The sequence below is a fragment of the Phaseolus vulgaris genome, chromosome 8, assembly GCF_051622355.1.
Source record: "Phaseolus vulgaris cultivar YP4 chromosome 8, ASM5162235v1, whole genome shotgun sequence".
NCBI lineage: Eukaryota > Viridiplantae > Streptophyta > Magnoliopsida > Fabales > Fabaceae > Phaseolus > Phaseolus vulgaris.
Genome location: NC_143505.1, coordinates 35645497 through 35665110, shown reverse-complemented (window position 1 = coordinate 35665110; position 19614 = coordinate 35645497). Strand labels below are relative to the sequence as shown.

The 19614-nt window shown below is 38.7% G+C and overlaps 2 protein-coding genes across 7 annotated transcripts; one reads left to right on the top strand and one right to left on the bottom strand.

The window, feature by feature from the left end:
• Positions 1–1792: 1792 nt before the first annotated feature.
• On the bottom strand, positions 1793–13787 carry UVH3 (5'-3' exonuclease family protein). Of its 6 annotated transcripts, none has more exons than XM_068629085.2 (19): positions 13634–13787; positions 13299–13549; positions 12477–12628; positions 12307–12396; positions 12038–12152; positions 11717–11794; positions 11296–11474; positions 11099–11222; positions 10365–10442; positions 10223–10276; positions 9743–9927; positions 7890–9576; positions 5901–6095; positions 5731–5816; positions 4994–5285; positions 4754–4890; positions 4063–4147; positions 3335–3883; positions 1852–2637 (listed from the first exon to the last, which is right to left on the bottom strand). In XM_068629085.2, exons 1-19 carry the CDS (start codon positions 13719–13721, stop codon positions 1987–1989), a joined length of 5076 nt encoding a protein of 1691 aa, XP_068485186.1. In that variant the 5' UTR covers positions 13722–13787; the 3' UTR covers positions 1852–1986. The 6 variants fall into 6 exon arrangements, 5 of the variants coding, with proteins under 5 accessions (XP_068485186.1, XP_090150080.1, XP_068485187.1 ...); XM_090293954.1 differs by having other exon boundaries at positions 9743–9868; positions 13634–13759; XM_068629086.2 differs by having other exon boundaries at positions 12307–12388; positions 13634–13759.
• A 2270-nt stretch (positions 13788–16057) lies between these two features.
• LOC150025569 (uncharacterized) lies at positions 16058–16663 on the top strand. Its single transcript, XM_090294105.1, has one exon. It carries the CDS (start codon positions 16058–16060, stop codon positions 16661–16663), a length of 606 nt encoding a protein of 201 aa, XP_090150231.1.
• Positions 16664–19614: the final 2951 nt, after the last annotated feature.

Here is a 19614-nt window from a genome sequence, read left to right as displayed (position 1 = left end):
TGACTTGGGTTTATGAAGTTCCACTTTTGTTAGTACAAATGTGAAAACAAAGTTATTGCCTTGTTAAATCAACCAGAGGACTTACTAACGAATAAGATTATTTTCAAAAATTTCACCCGAAGAATCAAGAAAATTGAAAATATGGAAGAGAAACTCTAATCTATCTTAATTAATGTCACAATCAAAAGATACCAATGAGTTAAGAAAGACTCATCACTTTGAATGGTTGAAAATTTAAAAATATGAACCAAAATTCTAATGAAAAACTTAAAAAAGAATTTTTACTCAAGAAAATTATTCAAGTTCCAAGATGAATAATTTTAAATACAATAATCTAAAAAAAAATCTTATATACCATGAAGCTTGTACTCAATCAATAATAAGTCTCATATTAACAAATCTTTTGAAGAAACTAATTTCTAAAACGTTTCTAATTACAAAAGAAAAAAAAACAATTATAAAACCTAATAAAAGATAAATACAAAAGATTAAAACAATATAAAAAATTTATATCCTAATTCATAATCCTTTATTATGTCTTATCTATATAATGTCATCAAAACGTCCTATAACGCAAGATACTTTTATTAGAACTAAATAAAATTCAAAATATGTATTTGCACGTAATCAAGACACAAAAGAATAATTGATTATAAGCGAAAGTTATGTTTTAAGAGGATTTATATTTGACTAAACCATTATTACTAATGATAATGGAATATTTAACTTGTGATAATGGATTATATAATACATTATTATTACAAGAGATGATTAATTAATTTGTCCATGAAACTTTTTAAACAAATTTCAAAACCATTAGAGAAAATCTATGGTGAAGATATTAAAAACTAAAATTAATATAAATGATAAAATTGGTGTTATATAAGAAAAAATAATAATTATAGTATTTATTAAATATAATATTTTCTAAATATTTTATAAAAAATAAAAATATGTAAAAAATAAAAAATATCGATTCAAATTGATTTTTTTTATCAGTTTGTTACTACTTTTGTGTTCGTTTTAGTAATTCTTATGAGATTACTGTTGGTTCTGAAAGACTTTGATCAAAGTTAAAGAATTTGTCATGAGAATAAATCCGAAACAATTTTTTCGTGCGCCATTGTTTCTTTGTGAACTTTTATGGAAATGTGAACAAGATAAAAGCATCATAGTCTCTACTATCTCCTTCTACATCACTTTTATGGAAATGTGAAAAATATAAAAGCACTCATAGTCTCTACATCACCATTGCCCTTATTGCCTCTCTTGTTGTGTTTTATTCTAGTCTTATATTTTCTACCTCTTACTTTCTCCATTTAAAAAGAGGGCACAAAATATCATATTTTAAATATCACATTACAATCTGATAGAAACCCTTCCTATTTTCAACAATGATTTCCAAATTATACAATCCTAATTCCAAATTACCGGAACTAATTTTCAAATTACACGATCTAGAAGCTTTTTTATATATATAAAAAAAGTTCAGATTCTACAATTAAAAAAAAACTTAAAAATAAAATGACAAAATAAAATATTTTCATATTTACGGTGGTGCGGGCAAAAATTATGAGAATGCAAAACAGAAATCCCCAAATCCAAATCTCAATTGCGAAATTTCTGGCACAATTTCATAAATATGCTGATACTCTACACCTTTTAAGTGTGTTTGAAGACCCAAACCAACTTTTATGGAATTAAAAACTACAATGAATTCCTTCTTTTAACTCCCTAATTGAGACCCAAACGCTCTTAATGGTAGGATTGGTGGTCATCTAAAACAGATACATTACTCACATTTACACATCTTAGTATTTAAGGTATTGATAGTTTTGGTTGGAAAACAAGTTAATGAATATGCAAAATATATATTACATAAGAGGCACCATGAATGAAAAGCAAAAGTTTATACATCTCTAAAAAGATAACAATTTGGAGGGTTGACCAATATGTGCACAAGTCAGACTCTAAGTCAGATAAGTTTCACTTTTTCCTTCTTTTCCTCAGAAAAGGCATAGCACTAAAAGCTCCAGCGGAGGCTCCACTATTGTTATGAGCATTCTCTGGTTTCAAAATGGTTTCAGAATGATCATAACTACTAGTATTTACAAGGTCATTTGGCTCTATACCAAATTTATTATGGGCACCTCCACCTTCCATCCCATTTTCAGGCTTTTCAGTGCCAGAAAATAACACATCTGAACTATTTTTATCACGGTTAGATTCATCCAAACAATCAGAAAACTGTGAAAAGTCTGGAGTAGAATCCACTGTGGAAGTATTGACATCATCAATTGTATCCAGCTTGTCTGTCTCACCATCATCTAAACAGAATCCACCTCCCATTTTAAAGACATCAGAAGAGTCATTATTGCCAGTACTAGGATGATTAGTTTCACCTGCATGCATGCGAAACGAACCTTCTGACTTGAGAGAGCTGGTTGGTGGCAAGTTATCCTTTAAAGGAAAATTCATTGCACTAAAATATGTTGCACCATCTTCAGATGCACCATGAATCTGAGATAAATTTTCTTCTATTGGACCAGTCTGATTACTCTGGTCAAATGCATCATCAGCATCTTCATCTTCAGGATCTTCAAATGAATAGTTGACAGGTTTCCGAGATCTCAATGACTGGAAAGTACACAAATTGTAAGTGAAACATTCTTATTCTTTTTCATATATATTTTTTTCCGAATGAGATCGCATTCAGTCATCTTCAAAATGTTCTCAACATACTATAGAATTTGTCTCATTCCCTGTTTTTTGACAGTGTTAAGATGATGATTCTGTTTTACTTGAAAAATTTCTCATTCTCATTCTCTTAACGAAACACTTATAATATAATTAACCAAATTATGATTACATACTGACAACTGACAAGTAACAACAGGTTTAAATCTAGTTCATCAGGGTTACTTTCTTTTTGTTTATTTTGATTTGATTTACCACCGAACAAAAGTGTGGACCTATTCTTTTACATTTTGAACTTCATAAAGTTGAAATGACTGCAAGCACCAAAGCTCAGCTGTATGTTTATTACTTTATTATTAGTGATTAAGAGAATAAAGGAAGGTTGTCAATACGAAACAACTTGATCACCGTATACTGTCCTGTTTGAATATACTTTTCGACAAGTACTTGTAAGAGAAGAGAATAATGTAAAGCGAATAGAGCTTCTCATATAAGCTAAAATCAAGTTGCAAGCTTAACTTTTATAGAAGTCCTTTTCATTTAACTTCTCCTACATGTACTGGATAAATTTATCCAAATAGAGCTTATATACTTTTCATTTCATAAATTAGAAAGAAAAAAAAAGATGAAGGTTTACCTTTCTCACGTCTTTTGGAACCTTATCCACATGCACTCTTGGCCCCTGATCATCAATGTCACTGCTAGTTGATGAGGATTCAAAACTGAGATGCTCTTTGTCCCTTCCTCTTTTTATTCCCATACCTCTATGTCTTCCTCGGCCACTTGTATTCCGAGTTAATGCCTTACCATCACACTGTTCTTCTGTCTGCGTGCTTGGCTTTAAATTCTCCATCTCTGATGTACTAGGTGCTGAAGATGGATCATCATTGACTTTCTTTTTCTTTGACTGTTCCTTGGCAACAGTATCATTCTTCCTTTTCGTTGACTGTTTTATTTTTGACTTCCTTCTACTTTCAAGACTTTCGTCTGTTCCCCCTGAAATCTCTAACGTGCTATCCTCGGGTTGTCTCCCAATCGTCCTATTCTTGGACAACTCTGCAGAATTATCTATCAAATCTGAAGGCTGCTTACCAGTTATTCCTTTTACTGCCTTCTTAATTCTTTTGCTACGGATTTTCGCAAATCTCTCATTAAAACTGTAAAATGCTTCCATCCGTAATTGGGTCTGCATTAAAAGGTTAAAGTGATATCAGGATATTCATAATAATATGAAGGTTTGAGAAGACACTAAACAATCAACAATTGGAAAGCTTGCTTATTTAGTGATCAAACTAATTTCAACTTTTAGTACAATAAAAATTGTCAATAAAAACCGGGAGCAGATTCTTAAAACAAATTTCTAACCTCACGTTTATTATACTCCTTTAACACAGGTAATAGCAATTCATCTGATTTCTGGCCAATCCAGCCAAATTTCTCCCAGCAAAATCTGTGGACAGGAAGTAACTCAAAATTTCCAAGAATATACAAACATATTAAATACAGGTTTGATAGAAAAAGATTAAGTAAAATCCAAAAGAGAGATCAATAGTGTCTCAAAGGTCAATATAGACTATAATCATATTTAGATTTATAACTTCAAAAGAAAAGCATGGACCAATATCGGGGAAGACTGCAAGTTTATCAAGCCATAGTGCTTACATACAAAAATTATCAACCCATTCAAAAAATCAAAAATAGCTTTCAAAGAAAAGATCGACCAATACCAGGGAAGACTGAGTTTATCAAGCCATACCACTCACGCATGGTGTAAAGTTTCAACTTTCAAACCCATTAAAAGAATCAAATCAAATTCATGTACAAAGTAACTATCCAAATAAGCACCAAAATACCTTAAAGGAAACTTAAAACTCTCAACTAATCCCAACCCTGTAAAAGGCCCTGGTACTGTATCAGGCAAGGTGGATTTTACAAATGGGAAAGTGATCAGTTGAGGAACAGAAGCACCAATAGGTTAAAAGATGAAGAGAAATGAGAGACTGGCCAGTTGATTTAACATATAAGTTATGGAAAATAAATTAACATGTAAACTCACTTCCGAAGAACAAGATGATCTGGCTTCCCCCATGTGAAAGGCTCAGTTGATTTATCAACATGTGGAGAACAGTAAGCAGATATAACTGTTTCACTTGGAAAAGAAAAAGGAATGTGCCAATTCTTGCTAATATTTCTCTATTAAATGAGAAAAAGGAAGTCATAAGCAAAGATGTTCTAATAAATGCAAAACTATACTGCGTTATTTTAATGGAGAGTACAAAAGGTTGAAATCAATTACATGCTTATTGAAGAAAGTTTGCTTTGTTTCTTGGATGTAATCTGGCAACTCATTTTGCTCCGGAGCACAGGGGAGGTTCTGCTCTGATGTAGACTCTTTAGCATCACAATTTATGGAATTTATCTTTTCTTTAACTTTTGACCATTTCTTTCTGGTAATTGATCCATTTTTTGCATCCAACGTTCCAAGGATGGTGGGATCCGGTGACTCAACCCACTCACGGAATTTCAGGAGGCCATCTTCCTCAGGAAATGCATTCAAAACCTCAATAGCATTAACAATGCCAATCCCACTACATACATGCAGCAACACAAGCATATCTAGTCAAGTTAACCAACTTCCATTTCAACCCTCATCAAATCCAGATACCAATCCAATAGATGCAGAATATATATGTATATACACACATAAACACACATATATATATACAAGGACATCTACTAAATATTTTATTATGAAGAGTAGGACAAAAGAAAAGTAAGATAGAGATGTATAGCAACATCTTTAGCCCAAAGGGATTGGGTCACTACTAACTAATCAAGTTCATAGATGCAGAAACTAAAATATATACAACCCTACAAGAAAGAAATACATAGAAGGACATCTAGCAAATGTCTTATTATTAAGAGTTAGATAATGTCAGATATAGATGTATAGCAACATCTCCTATCAAATGAGATTGAATAACCACTTACTAGCCAAAAGCATACTCTAGAACGAGGTAAGAATTGTCACACCTTACACCTTCAGTATAATCACTCCCAAGAAGTAGAGCCATGCGTATTATTTTTTCTCTGGTCAGTCCAAGCTCCTTTTCAATGTCCTGAACCAATCATAAAAGCATGAAAACAAAAATGCTATAACGACTGAAATTTATTTACAGCTAAAGTATTTAGCAAATATAGACCTCCATGAAGTATGTCTCTACATATTTGCGGTCATCGAATATATTTTTGTAAACACTGCGTGCCCCAAATAAAAGGACATCAGAGTCATCGGTCACAACCCCATCAACTAGTTTCTCAAGTTCCAAATAAGCACATTGAGCTTCTGCTTCCATTGGAGCAATAATATATGGCAAGCCAAACATTTGCAGTAGTTCCTACAGAGTGTCAAATGCACCAGAAACATATGGGATCAACATACTTAATCCATGGAAAATCACTACTGATCAATGGCATTTGTGAATGATAAATGATATATAAAGCCATTGTGTAATCCAAAAAGCTTGCAAATGGGTTTGTGAGGTAGTAGTAGTAGTAATCATAATAATAATAATAATAATAATAATAATAACAATGAAATAAAAATAACAATAATAATAAAAAATATTAATATCCATTCCAAGGATCCTGACTTCATCCAATTGACACATCAGTCTAAACTAAATATTTCAATACCATCATACTAAAATGTAAAATTGAAGGACAATGCCAAGTCTGAGCTATAGACTTCAATACCATCACAATAAAATGTAAAATGAAGGACGATGCCAAAGTAAATTTGTCATGTTCTTTAAAGAATCCAGGCCACTACTTGTCAACTGATGTGTGAAGAAGAGGGTGGAGAACAAACTACTGAAATGAGAATTTAAGCTCTTGCAATGTACTCATGTTGGACATCTCACATTGATTAATGATATGGCCAAATTAAAGTTTATACATAGGGGGATAATCCCGAGTTACAAACAAACCCAATTCTCCGAGTATTAAAGTACATTCTAGCAATTGTTATCAGACTTATTGGACCATCCGCTATTAGACTATTATTGAACCATCCATAGATGTTTCAGTTCTGGAAAATTCACATTTGAAATGTCTAATCCTCAATGTGAGTGGAAGTATTAAAGATTCGACATCATCCAATGATATTGTAAAATTAAAAATATATAAGTAGGATCAACCCTTAACCTAGAAACCAATTTTATAGGACAGAACTGGACCTAAACCCAAATTCTTAAAGTTCATTTATGTTGTAGATAAGTTTAACCTCGTGGAGCCTATTTATGCAGCATCTAGATGTTACTTCCTGATTGAAATAAGATATATAAGCATAATAGTTATCTTTAGTCCAATAGTCTTCTAAGGTAAGAAATATTTGTATTCGTATTTTTAAGTCTACCTTCTTTCAAGACATAATTTTTAGCAGAACCTTCACATATAACAACTATCCTAAAATTCTAGTTCAATGTGTGCAGGTAACGTTTCTCTCTGTTATTCTCTGAAAAATACAAGTTCCATCCTTTATGCTATCTATGTTGATTAACTTCTGCTCTATTCTTGAAAGTAGAAATAAAAATAAATAATCAAATACAAGATAAAGTTTCATATTCAATCACGCACCACGAAAATGCAAAATACATACTACATTTCATGTTTTGACTACCATATACATCTTCAAGAATTTAGCAGATGTGAGTATTTGACGGGAAAACTAAGTGTATGTTAGGGTAGCACTTGAAAATCTTGGTTGTGGGACGTAAACTTCCTTTCTTTAGTACATTTCTTGTTTGGGTGCCTTCCAAAATTTCAAACCGAATTTTGAGGCAAGTAAAATTGATATTGAGAACTGGAAATGTTTAACTTTTTCAAATAAAAGAATTGATTGTGGGTCGCTAAATACATCAGCACTTACCCACTAAAAGTGATTCTAGTTACTATCCAAACAACATCAATTCTTCTAACCTCACTTTTAAAATATCCTTCCCAAACACAGTTTTTTACAAACTTTTTTCAAAATCAATTCATTTAGAATAAATTCAACAAGAATCTACAATAAATAAGCTCCTAAAATGGATGAAAAAGAATGAAAATCAAAGTAATAGGTTTTAAGAAATTTAATAACTAGTAACAATATGATATCACTGATGTATTATAGATCAGACTCAGTTCAGCACCTGACATTCAGTGAATAATTCACTGTTTACAGATTCTGCATTCCGCTCTAGCTTCCGCTGTTCATTCTCTAGGTTAATATATTCTTGACCAAGAATTTGAATTTCTTCCTCAAGGCTAACCTCAGTTGCTAGAGCAGGAAAATCCCCTGGGGTATTAAACACATCACTGCCACGGCTCCTGTTCCTTTTGTCAAAGAAATTTCCATTATTGTCATCTGAAGCAAATTTTGGCTCAATAAGAAGGTCTTCTGTTGCTTCTTTCAAGGATGAATCCACCAAATGAATAGTGGGTTTGGTATTGTCAGTAGAATTACTAAATGGTTCAGATTCATTAATATAGTTCTTTTTCTCATCTTCAGTTGCACCAACTGGAACAGCCTCAGATGTATTGTTATGATTGAGAGACACTTTACCATTATCACGTTTATCAAATAGCTTCTCTGCGACCACAGGGATCTGGTCTTTCATCATTATCTTTGTATCTGAAATTGAATCTTCAGAACAAGACTGACTATCCCATCTGCAAGTTGTGTCAATCAATATCTTAGTTTTATTCGAACTAAAAGTCACAGATGGCTTTGACGAACTTCCATGAAAATGGTTAGTTTGTGCATTATTTACAGAAACAAAATCATCCTTTTTATCTCCATCTTCAATTTCATGTAATTCGATTTTTTCAGTACCATCTTCCGTACACAAAGTGAATCCCTCCATATTATTTTTATTATTCCGGAACCCAGTGTTTTCATTTAAACCTATTGGGTCATCACCATGTTCTAAATCATGATCCAATTTGTTCTCATACATATTTGAATGCCCATCTACCAATGACATACATTTGCGTTTTTCATCCACTTCAATTTCAAGACTTCTCCTTATTGCCTCTTGCAAATTGGACTCCTCCTCCAACTGCCCTCGAGATGCATATTTTTCTGACAATAAGCTGCTGTTAGCACCATCACAATCTCCTTCCTCCCATTCTACTTCACTTTCATTATTATTATCCTCCTCTGCAACAGAAGACTTCAATTCCACCTTATCATGTTCAGGAAAAACAGTACTCTTACCTTCAACAATTCCTTCTTCCCAATCAGAATGAGAAGGTTGCACTGTTGCTGCAGTATCATTAGTGCCAAAGATCGCCACTGGATTTCCTCCTACTAAACTAGAAAATATATCATCTTCACCGTTTGCAAACTTATTTTCGCATCCATATTCAAAAGATATATCTATAGAAGCATTCTGGTCAAGCATAATTTGTTCATTTTGCACATTCTCTCGAACTAAGTCAACATTCGCCTCTTGTGATTTACCAACAAGCTGGATCCCAGAACTTTCTGATGAACCCTTATTTTCAACATTTTTCATTGTTCCAATATTTGAAGCCTTGTTCACTTGTGCCTTTTCCTGCTCAAACTCCTTCATCAAATCCAAATTTCTTTGTATATCACGGGTCATACGCATCCCCATTGCTCTCGATCTACTGACACGAAATCGACCCCTCTCATCAAGATATGTCTGAATACTTTCCTCAGCAGGCTCACCAGGTTCATTGCAAACCAATTCACTTGATTTATTAAAACCATTTCCGGCCACAATGCTATTTGCAAGATTCTGGGAAGGATGTGCTCCCTGTTCCTTCTGTTGAGTACTTTTATTTTTCTCGAAGCTGGTGGAGGTAAGTTCACTGACATATTTAGGAATGCAAAGGCCAAGGAAGTTGTCAATTAAATTTCACAAAATATCATACTAAATACACAGGAAAAGCACCCAACCATTTTTAAGACTAATATTTATTAGGACTGACAATTTATTCAACTACGGAAAAAATAATTGAGAATAAGGTTACTCACTGTTTATCGCCGGTAAAAGATGACGAAAATATATATTCTCTGTTGGCTTCAGATGCAATCCGTGAAGTCTGCACACCCTCTACTCCTCCTCCAACTGCAGCTTTCTGCACTTCATTTATCTCGCGTCTGAAAGCAACAGTTTTAAGGTAAGCTTGTATTTGTAGCTCAGAGAATTTTGCGGGATCCTGGAAGGAGCCAATTGAATGACATATTTAGTTCAGTGTACAATCACAACTAGTACAAAGGCAAAGTAATTGTCATGCCAAAATGAAATAAAATAACAGTATCAATGTCATAAAGAATCAGTATAATGCCAAACTAAATAACTTAAAGAACATTAAGAACCATAGATTTGACATTTTTAACTATCCATGGCAGTTCTAAATAGATACACAACTATCCAAAAAAAAATCAATTTTAAAAAGATACAAGTTTTACATTTCAACAGATCAAAATTGCATATGAATTCTTTCCACAAACCTTCTTGACTTTCTGATACTTTTGTCTGTTCTCTGCAATCAAACGCTCTCTCATCTGCAGAACAATTATTCAATCACTGGTGACAGAATAAAATGTAAGAGGCACTTGAGCTAAAAAATTTTTTTTTTAAGAATTCAACTACCTGAACAAGAAGGTCCAGTTGCATTGATGGAGGTAATGACGCTAGAACAAGTGGATCAACTTCACCATGCATAGCTGGCTGAAAAAAGAAAACGAAATAAACTATTTTTTTTTTATATTTTATGCAGAGATTACACAAAATCAAATCACGCCTTTTAGGTATGGAGTTGGGGAAGCAAGGCGAAAGAAATACGCCAGTTAAGTGTGTTCAGTAGCTGTAGGTTAGTTATATCATGTATTGTATGAAAGTTATATAATTTATTGTATGACAGTTATATATTTATTGTATGACAGTTATATCATGTATTGTATGACAGTTATATAATTTATTGTATGATAGTTATATATTTATTGTATGACAGTTATATCATGTATTGTCCGACACTTATGTGTGCATTTCTTAAAAGGGCCATGTGATAGATTTCTAATTCATTGTGTAAAATTAATAAAATGTGTTCGAAAGAGGAGACTCATTGTTGCGGCTTATGCCTATGTTAGTGTTCCGTGCTACAAATATGGATTAATTTTTGAACTCTTTCAATTAAATCATGCAGATTGTATTTTCAAACTCAAGTCTAACACAAGGATTGATACTAGTGCTGTCAGGAATCATTGTGGTTTCTATTAAGATTATAAGGACGGAAAATGACAAAGAGCTGTCACCTAAACTCTCAGCACAAACCAAATTAACTAACTGAGTCTGAAAGTTATAGATGTCTCAAAATATAGACTGACCAGTATCATCTCTTCATCTTCGTCATAGTCAACTTCCTCTTCCTCGACAGTGGAAGCCGCAACAGAAGTTGATGCATTGTTTACTAACTTGTCATTTTCCTCCAGAGCAATAGATGCAGCCAACCTAATATCCATCAAAAGTAATAAATAAGAAATACCATAACAAAAGCAAAATTATGACATTATATGAAGCCTACATTTCGTCAATTGAGTCTTGATTGTCAGTCCTCGATGCAACATTGTCATGTCTGGAGCTACAACCAGCCATGCCAGCTTCACTGAGCAGAATCCCTTTACCCTTGCCTCGGTAATTGACATCAGGTTCTTCATGGTTGTAAGCTTCCTTTACTAACCCTTCTGTTTTCTTTCCTTTTAGCTGATACGAAAGACAATGTATCATATGTAGATGAGTTTTCAGCAGGCCAATAAATCATATGATGCCTTAACACATATCATCCAAAAATTGAGAAAATACTCTTGAAAGCATTCTATCTGATCCTTTATTTCATGCCATTGATGTATTAGTTTGAAGTGGGAGAAAACTTCATTATAATGACAAGAAAGAGAAATGTCCAAATGCACGGCAACAGGTAATATCATTTATATTTAAAATCTGACCTGTGCAAGAATATCGAGTTGCATAGACTGTGGCAAAGCAGCTAATACAGCTATATCAACTTCGGAATTTACTGATGGCTGAGGAGAAAAAAAAAATAGATACAGCCACGAGAGGTGAAGAATCAACAAGAAAATAAGGATGTAGCAACAACAACAAAAGATGAAATATTTCCTCATTCCCCAACAATGGCCTATTGTTACACTACTGGAAAAATCCATGGGTTTGATCAAGAAACAAAATTATATACACAAATAATAGAAAAGCATATCATAGTAATGGCTACTTGCAACTATTCCATTCTTCTACATTTGCAAATTTACCAGTAGAATCTGTTCTGCTGCATCATGTTCTTCCTCTGAAGGATTAATTACAATAGAAGGCACTCCTTTTCCGGCATGTTTTCCATTTTCCTCTGCAGCTATAGATGCTGCCAACCTAAATGAACTCACCCACATTATAGACAAACTATCAGTCATATTCAAGATCAAATACATTAAGATAATATTTTATGCAACTTATATGAAAGATACTTCAGCGCTTCACAGCTTTTAGTCCCTTTAATTTAGGAATAAAAATAAAGGTTGATTACATTTCATCAAGTTCCTCCTGGTTGTAACTTGTTGATACTGTTGCCTGTGAACAATTTATGTTCTCCTCAGTTGCATATTTAGCTGCACACCTAAATAAATAATTCAAAACAATGAACATAACTCTGATAGAAGAAGACATCTATAATTTACAACAGCATAAACAGATTACATTTCATCTAGCTCTTTCACGTGACTTCCTCTTGAATCACTACCAACAAAGTCCTTCTGATTAGATTTATTCTGACCCTTAGTATTACTATTCGTCTGCATCCTCTGGCTCTTAATATCATCAGCCAGTTCCTTCAACCTTAGTGTCTTCAACTGTAAACGAAGTAGAAAAACAAAAATTAAGATTGCAACACGTAACCAAAATCAAGATAGAACGCACCATGTTAACGTACGAATATGCTATACCTGTATACCCATTAGCATAAATGGTACAACAATTCTTTGTTTGGTAGTATAGTAGAAAAACAGAGTGGAAAATGACAATCCAAATTAACCACCCCAACATTAAGGTTTAATGTAATTGAATTCTTTTCACTTTGAAAGTAACACAGAAATGAGCACAAGCGTCCCTCAAAATTACAGAATCAAAACACTTTACCACACTACAATAAACACAACATGCAAGAGAACAAGAGAGACAAAGAAACATAAACACATTGCACCAGCAACATCACATGGACAATTATGTAAGAGAGTGAGAATTCAGTGGATGAAAAGTTTTTGTTCTTCGTCACTCATCGAGGCACAGCAAAGAATGCAAAATCATTTACAAGTTATTACTCGTTATCTTCCTACAGAAATACCCAAAAATTGAATAAATAAACTGCACAAAATTCTAACCCCTCCAATACTCTTATACCTCAATGCGAATTGAGATAATTGTTTTCTTTCAATTGGAACCGAACGACCAATTAAATCACAAAATAGGAACAAAAAAGTGATCATAGCTTCACAGTTGACAACGAAAAGCAAAAGATCATACATGATTGAGCAGCATTTTCTCCGCAGTTTTGCGGACTTTGGCTTGGGCGTTTTCGCGCTGGCGGCGGCGGGCAACGACGGTGCGGCGCTTGAGGGCAGGGGTCCCGCCGTCGAAGACGAAGACCGGTTTGGTGCGGAGGAAGAGAAGCTTGCAAATGCGACGGAAGAAGCCCAGCAAATGGGCGTTGCGAACCACTTCGCCCTTCTCGTCGCGCATCGCTTTCATAAACTGCACCATCCATATGCTCGCATCTGCAATTAGGGAAATAAAGAAAAAGGATGTATTACTTAATGCGGGGGAGAGAGAGAAAGAAAGTGATAGGGTTTGAGGAGTACCAACGGCGAGTGTTTTCCCGGCGAGGGTTTCGACGGAGACGCGGCGACCGACGGGGGAGAGTAGTTCCCAGAGACCGTGAACTCCCATTGTACTTCTGGTCAGTTACGTTACCGCGCCAAACAGCCAGCCTTCAATATCAATATTGTTCGGCATTTAAGTCGGTCTATATTTTTCTTATTAAAACATACAAAAAAATTTTATTTCAAAAATTTTATTATTTTTGTACTAACCAGTTCTCGGGTGAGGGGTCACGTAAGCTGAGTCCCACGAGCAGTGTGGGTCAGTGTCTCGCAAGACACGTGAGCCAAGGTGTCAAAGAGTGGTCAGACATCGGTTACTATGATGCGTTGATGTGTCCTCGACAATATAGTGAGGGCGATGAGACGTCGGACATCGGCGAGTCAAACAGCAGAGCTGGGCCACGAAAGGAGGATCACAGACCACACACCAGTTATCAGTTAGGGAGAAAGCCTAGTTCACAGGGGTCCATGCGTGTGGTGTGGATGACGCGTTCAGGCATAATACGAGTAAAGAGCCATTGAAAGAGATACGACATGTGAGGGTCACGTTTCAAGGGTAAACTGCATGCATGGCACGTGAATAACTAGGGCATTCCAAGACGGATAGCCCCAGAGATTAGGTGCACAAGTTAGTACCTAGGTGGTCATCCTGTCAGAGGTTGCACTCTAGTAAGGGAGCCTTACGCGCTAGATTGCCCTAAGAGTTGGTGATAGCGGCGCTAAGGCACACCCTCAGTAAACCTAATTATGGTTAGCGTAAACAGTGAAAACCCTAGAGTATATAAAAAGTAGTATCAAACCTAATAAGGTACGCACAGAGAGCTTTTTACAGCTTACTTTGGTGTTTTCTAGCCCATAGTGACTTGAGCGTCGGAGTGCAAACGACCTCTAGGGCGCCCTTTGTCTTTGTGATTTCAGGTGTCTGATCGAAGGAAGGCACGAACGAAGGCAGAGACAATTGGGTATGTGATCGTCGTAGACGTACGAAGGCAATCGAGTCAACCAGCACGAACATTTGGCGCCCACTGTGGGGCACGATTTAAAACACTGTCCCATTCGCAAGAACGAGAAAGATGAGAAACACGAGGCAAGGATTCGTTGCACCGAATGGAGGCAAAAGCCTCACCCTGCAGCAGATCATGGAAACGATGCAGGCTCTCCAAGAAACGGTGGCTGCATCAAGAGCAGATCAAGAACGCATCCAGATTGATCTGGCTGCGTCGCTAGCGAGAAATGAGGAATTGCAAAGAACCAATGAAGAATTGCGCAGGGGGTTGCGCAATCAGGGAGGGAACGCGAGGTGGAAGATCAAGAACCCACGACGCCACCCAGGGAATTCCCAATGCCATTCTCGCAGGCGATCATGGACGTCGTGATACCAACCACGTTTTTGGGCCCTAAAGCCACCTTCACAGGTGTAGAGGACCCAGAGGCTCATCTCACGGCCTTCCATGCGCAGATGATGCTGGTTGGGGGGTCTAACGCGGTACGATGCAAGCTGTTCATTAGCATGCTGGTGGGCACGACGATGGATTGGTTCATCAGCCTCCCTGATGGCCACATAATGTCATTCGCGCAGCTTTCTAAGTTGTTCAAAGAGCAGTACATCGTAAATCGGGCCCCCCCACCCATCTCTTACGATCTCTTTGACGTAAGGCAGTATTAAGGAGAGTCCCTGAAGGAATTCCTCAACCTTTTGGGGCACATGTGGTGAGGTTAAACACCAAGGATGAAACAATGATGGTGCACGCGTTCAGGAAGGGGATCGTGTCAGGACCTTCCAGCGAGTCACTCATCAGGAACCGCCAAAAAACTTTCGGCGAGATAAGGCGTCGAGCGGTGGCTCACATTGCCGTGGAGGGAGAAGTCAACGAGAAGCGCACGTGCGTTGTTTCCACGCGCCCACGAGCACCAGGTCGACCTCAACCCCTAAGGGTACATGAGGCAACGACAGAGAAGAAGACTCCAGCGAAGCAGCAGCCTTACGAGCCCAGAAAGCCCTAGACCAGGGGGCGCGCAAGGGAGAATGTGCCGCCAAGGCACAACTTCGTGGTAGAATTGAAGGACCTAATCGCCATTCCCAATATAGCGGAGAAAATGAAGATACCCGCTAAGTCCGACAAGAAGTTAGGGCCTAACAAGAACGCATGGTGAGAGTTCCACCAAGCGTTTGGCCTCCCAATACGGAACTGCTTGGCGTTGGGACACCAGTTGGATGAACTGGTGAAGAACGGTTTCCTGAAAGATTACTTGGTGGAGTCACAGGAAGACCAGAACGTGACCACGCCAGGAGGAGATCAGGGACACGAGATAGCGGTGCATGGCGAAATCCACACCATTGTTGGGGGTTTCTCGGGTGGAGGGTGTACCGCTTCTCAGCGAAAGAAGTATGCCCGAGCAGTGATGTCGGTAGAGGCGCAAGAGGCAGATGAGGCCCTTGACGTCGACCTTGTCTTCACCAAGGCCGACCTCCAAGATGTCGTCCCCCACGAGAATGACCCGGTGGTGATCTCAGTAGTAACCACTGGGAGGAAGGTGCACCGTGTATTGGTGGATCAGGGAAGCTCGACAGACGTGATGTTCTGGACGACCTTCAACAAGTTGCAGGTGTCCCCTTATCAACTGAGGCCTTATACAGGCTACTTGTACGGTTTCGTGGGAGACCAGTTGGAGGTGCGTGGGCACTTGGAGCTGAGGACCACTTTAACAGATGGTGTCGCGTCCCGTACGAAGAACATCAGGTACCTCGTCGTCAATTCCCCATCCGCATATAACGTACTATTAGGTAGACCTATGCTGAACAGGCTGAGGGCGGTGGCGTCGACGAGGCACATGAAGATGAAGTTGCTTGACTTGGGAGGAAAGGTGATTACCATCAAGTCAGATCAGAAGGAGGCTAAGAGGTGCTACAAGAATAGCCTCAAAACCAAGAGAGGGGTGTTCATGGTCACCACCAGGGCACCAAGTGAAGAAGGGATCGCCCCTGCAGAGCTCGCCCGGGAGAGGTGACCCGAACTAGCAGGAGAAGTCCTAGAGAGGGAGATTGGGGGGAGGACGTTCAAGCTTGGCAAATCACTAGGCCAAGCAGCACAGGACCAGATCGTCGAGGTCATTGCACGACATCTGGATGCCTTCGCGTGGTCCGCCTCGGACATGCCAAGCATAGACCCAAACTTCCTGTGCCACTGCCTTACCATGGACCTCAAGGTCAGGCCTGTCCACCAGAGAAGAAGGAAGTTCAATGAAGAGAGACGGCGGGTCATAAAAGAAGAGACGAATAAGTTATTGAGCGCTAGCCACATAAGGGAAATCTAATACCCTGAGTGGTTGGCAAACGTGGTCTTAGTGAAGAAGGCCAGCGGGAAGTGGAGAATGTGTGTTGACTTCACTGACCTCAACAAAGCATGCCTGAAGGACTCATATCCCCTACCAAGCATCGACGCCTTGGTAGACAGTGTCTCGGGTTGCAAGATGCTCAGCTTCCTGGACGCTTTTTCTGGGTATAACCAAATTAAGATGCATCCCAGGGACAAGTGCAAGACAACATTCATGACATAGCTGTCTTGCTACTGTTATACAGTGATGCCCTTTGGGCTGAAGAATGCAAGCGCCACCTACCAGAGGCTGATGAACAAAGTCCTTGCACCCATGATAGGGTGAAACGTGCAAGCCTATGTGGACGACATGGTGATGACCTCGCAGGTGAAAGATCAGCATATGGTTGACTTAGAAGAGCTATTTACGATAATAGCTAAGTACAGATTGAAGTTGACCCCCGAGAAGTGCGTTGCAATCCTCGCAATGAGAAGCCCAATCTCAGTGAAGAAGGTGCAACAGTTAACAGGGCGGATGGCCACTCTTTCCAGATTTGTATCAGCTAGAGAAGACAAGGGTCATCCTTACTTCCAGTGTTTGAGGAGGAACAATAGGTTCATCTGACCAGGGAGTGCGAAGAGGTGTTCCTCAAGCTGAAGGAGTATTTGGCCAGTCCCCCAGTGTTGTGTAAACCACAACTGGGTACTCCACTCCGCCTGTACTTCGCTGTGACGGAGCGGGCGATCAGCTCAGTCCTTGTGCAGGAGCAAGACCAACTGCAAAATCTATATACTTTGTAAGCAAAGTATTACAAGGGCTTGAGGTCAGATACCAGACCCTAGAGAAGGAGGCCCTAGCAGTGGTGTTCTGAGCTAGGAGACTTCACCATTATTTCCAAAGCTTTACAGTGGTGGTGATGACAGACCTGCCTATCCGCAAGGTCCTGCAGAAACCGGACGTGGCGGGAAGGATGGTAAGATGGGCAGTGGAACTTTCAGAGTTTGATGTCCAGTACGAGCCTCGAGGTCCTATCGAAGGCCAAGTCTATGCAGACTTTGTGGTAGAGCTCTCCTCGGCAGATGCACACCAAGAGGAAGCCAACTTCCGGTGGGTGCTCTCTGTAGACAGGTCCTCTAACCAACAAGGCAGCGGGGCAGGTGTCATCTTGAAGGGACTGAACGGGTTGTTGATCGAGCAAGGCCTACAGTTTGCCTTCAAGGCCAACAACAATCAGGCGGAGTATGAAGCTCTCATTGCAGGCATGTTGTTGGCAAAAGAGATGGGAGCGCAGAGTCTGTTGGCGAAGAGCGACTCCCTATTAGTCACAAGTCAGGTGACTGAAGAGTATCAGGCCAAGGACCCCAGATGGCCGCATACCTAGGGTACGTCCAGATTCTGAAGGGGTCATTCGCAGTGTTCGAGCTGGTGCACGTCCCAAGAGAGCAGAATGCTCGAGCTGACTTGCTAGCTAAGCTCGCCAGTTCATGCAAGGGGGACAGACAGAGGATGGTCATACAGGAAACCCTGAAGACACCTCGAACATTCACCACAGATAACTGGGTAGGGGTGCACCAGGTCAGTACGACAAGAGGAGGGGCGAGGAGTCATCGGTCATTGACTAGGGAGACACTGCAGACTCCCAAGGTAAGCCTATATACAAACCTGGGGGAGGAATCAATGCAGATTTGCCTGGTCGAAGGAGGAGACACCTAGATGACGCCCTACAAGCGCTACTTGGCTGATGGGATACTCTCGCTGGAACCCACAAAATCCAGGAAAATCAAGAAAAATTCTGCCAAGTACACTATCATTAACGGGGAGTTGTTCAGACATGGGTTCACCCATCCAATCCTGGTATGTGTAAGCGGAGACCAATGCGTACGGATAATAGTAGAGCTCCACGAAGCGATATGTGGGAGTCACATCGGTGTACGATCTCTAGCATCAAAGGCCATTCGTGCGGGATACTATTGGCCAATCGTAAGGGAAGACTGCACGAGGTACGGACAACAGTGCAAGCAGTGTCAGCAGCATGCTGACTAGCACAAGGCGCCGCCAGAGGAGTTCAGGTCAATTTACAGCCCTTGGCCTTTCCATACACGGGGAATCGATATCCTGGGGCCCTTTCCTTTGATGATAAGGCAGATGAAGTACCTCGTGGTCGCCATATAGTACTTCACGAAGTGGATAGAAGCTGAGCCAGTGGCGCAGATCACGACCTACAAGATCCAACACTTCGTGTTGATAGAGTATCCAAGTATCCATATGGTGTGGTTGAAGATGTTCTCGTCAAGGTGGATAAATTCATATTTTCTGTGGATTTTGTGGTGATGGACATGGATGAAGATGAGGAGGTTCCCTTGATTCTTGGCAGACCTTTCATGAAGACTACGAGAATTATAATTGATGTTGATAAGGGAAAGCTTAAAGTAAGAACTCAAGATGATAAGGTAACTTTTAATCTTTATTATGATTTGAAAATTTCTAATGCAGGGAAGGAATGTTTGCAAAAGGATACACCAAAGGAAGCCTTTCCTAACACTAAAGAGCAATTGGACCTCTCAAACTTAATTGAGGAAGTTATACATCATCATATTCCAAAGAAAATTGTTCACCTTGAGATAAACAAGCGTCAAGCTAGATGA

Excerpts from the sequence above, each read along its gene's own strand:
- UVH3 (XM_090293953.1), bottom strand. The coding sequence starts at position 13,721 with ATGGGAGTTCACGGTCTCTGGGAACTACTCTCCCCCGTCGGTCGCCGC. Across the intron at positions 5,286-5,730 it reads GATTATACTGAAGGTGTAAG|TGGGATTGGCATTGTTAATG; the intron begins GTGTGACAATTC and ends GCATGTATGTAG. Across the intron at positions 2,638-3,334 it reads TTCCAAAAGACGTGAGAAAG|TCATTGAGATCTCGGAAACC; the intron begins GTAAACCTTCAT and ends TGTACTTTCCAG.
- LOC150025569 (XM_090294105.1), top strand. The coding sequence starts at position 16,058 with ATGTCGGTAGAGGCGCAAGAGGCAGATGAGGCCCTTGACGTCGACCTT.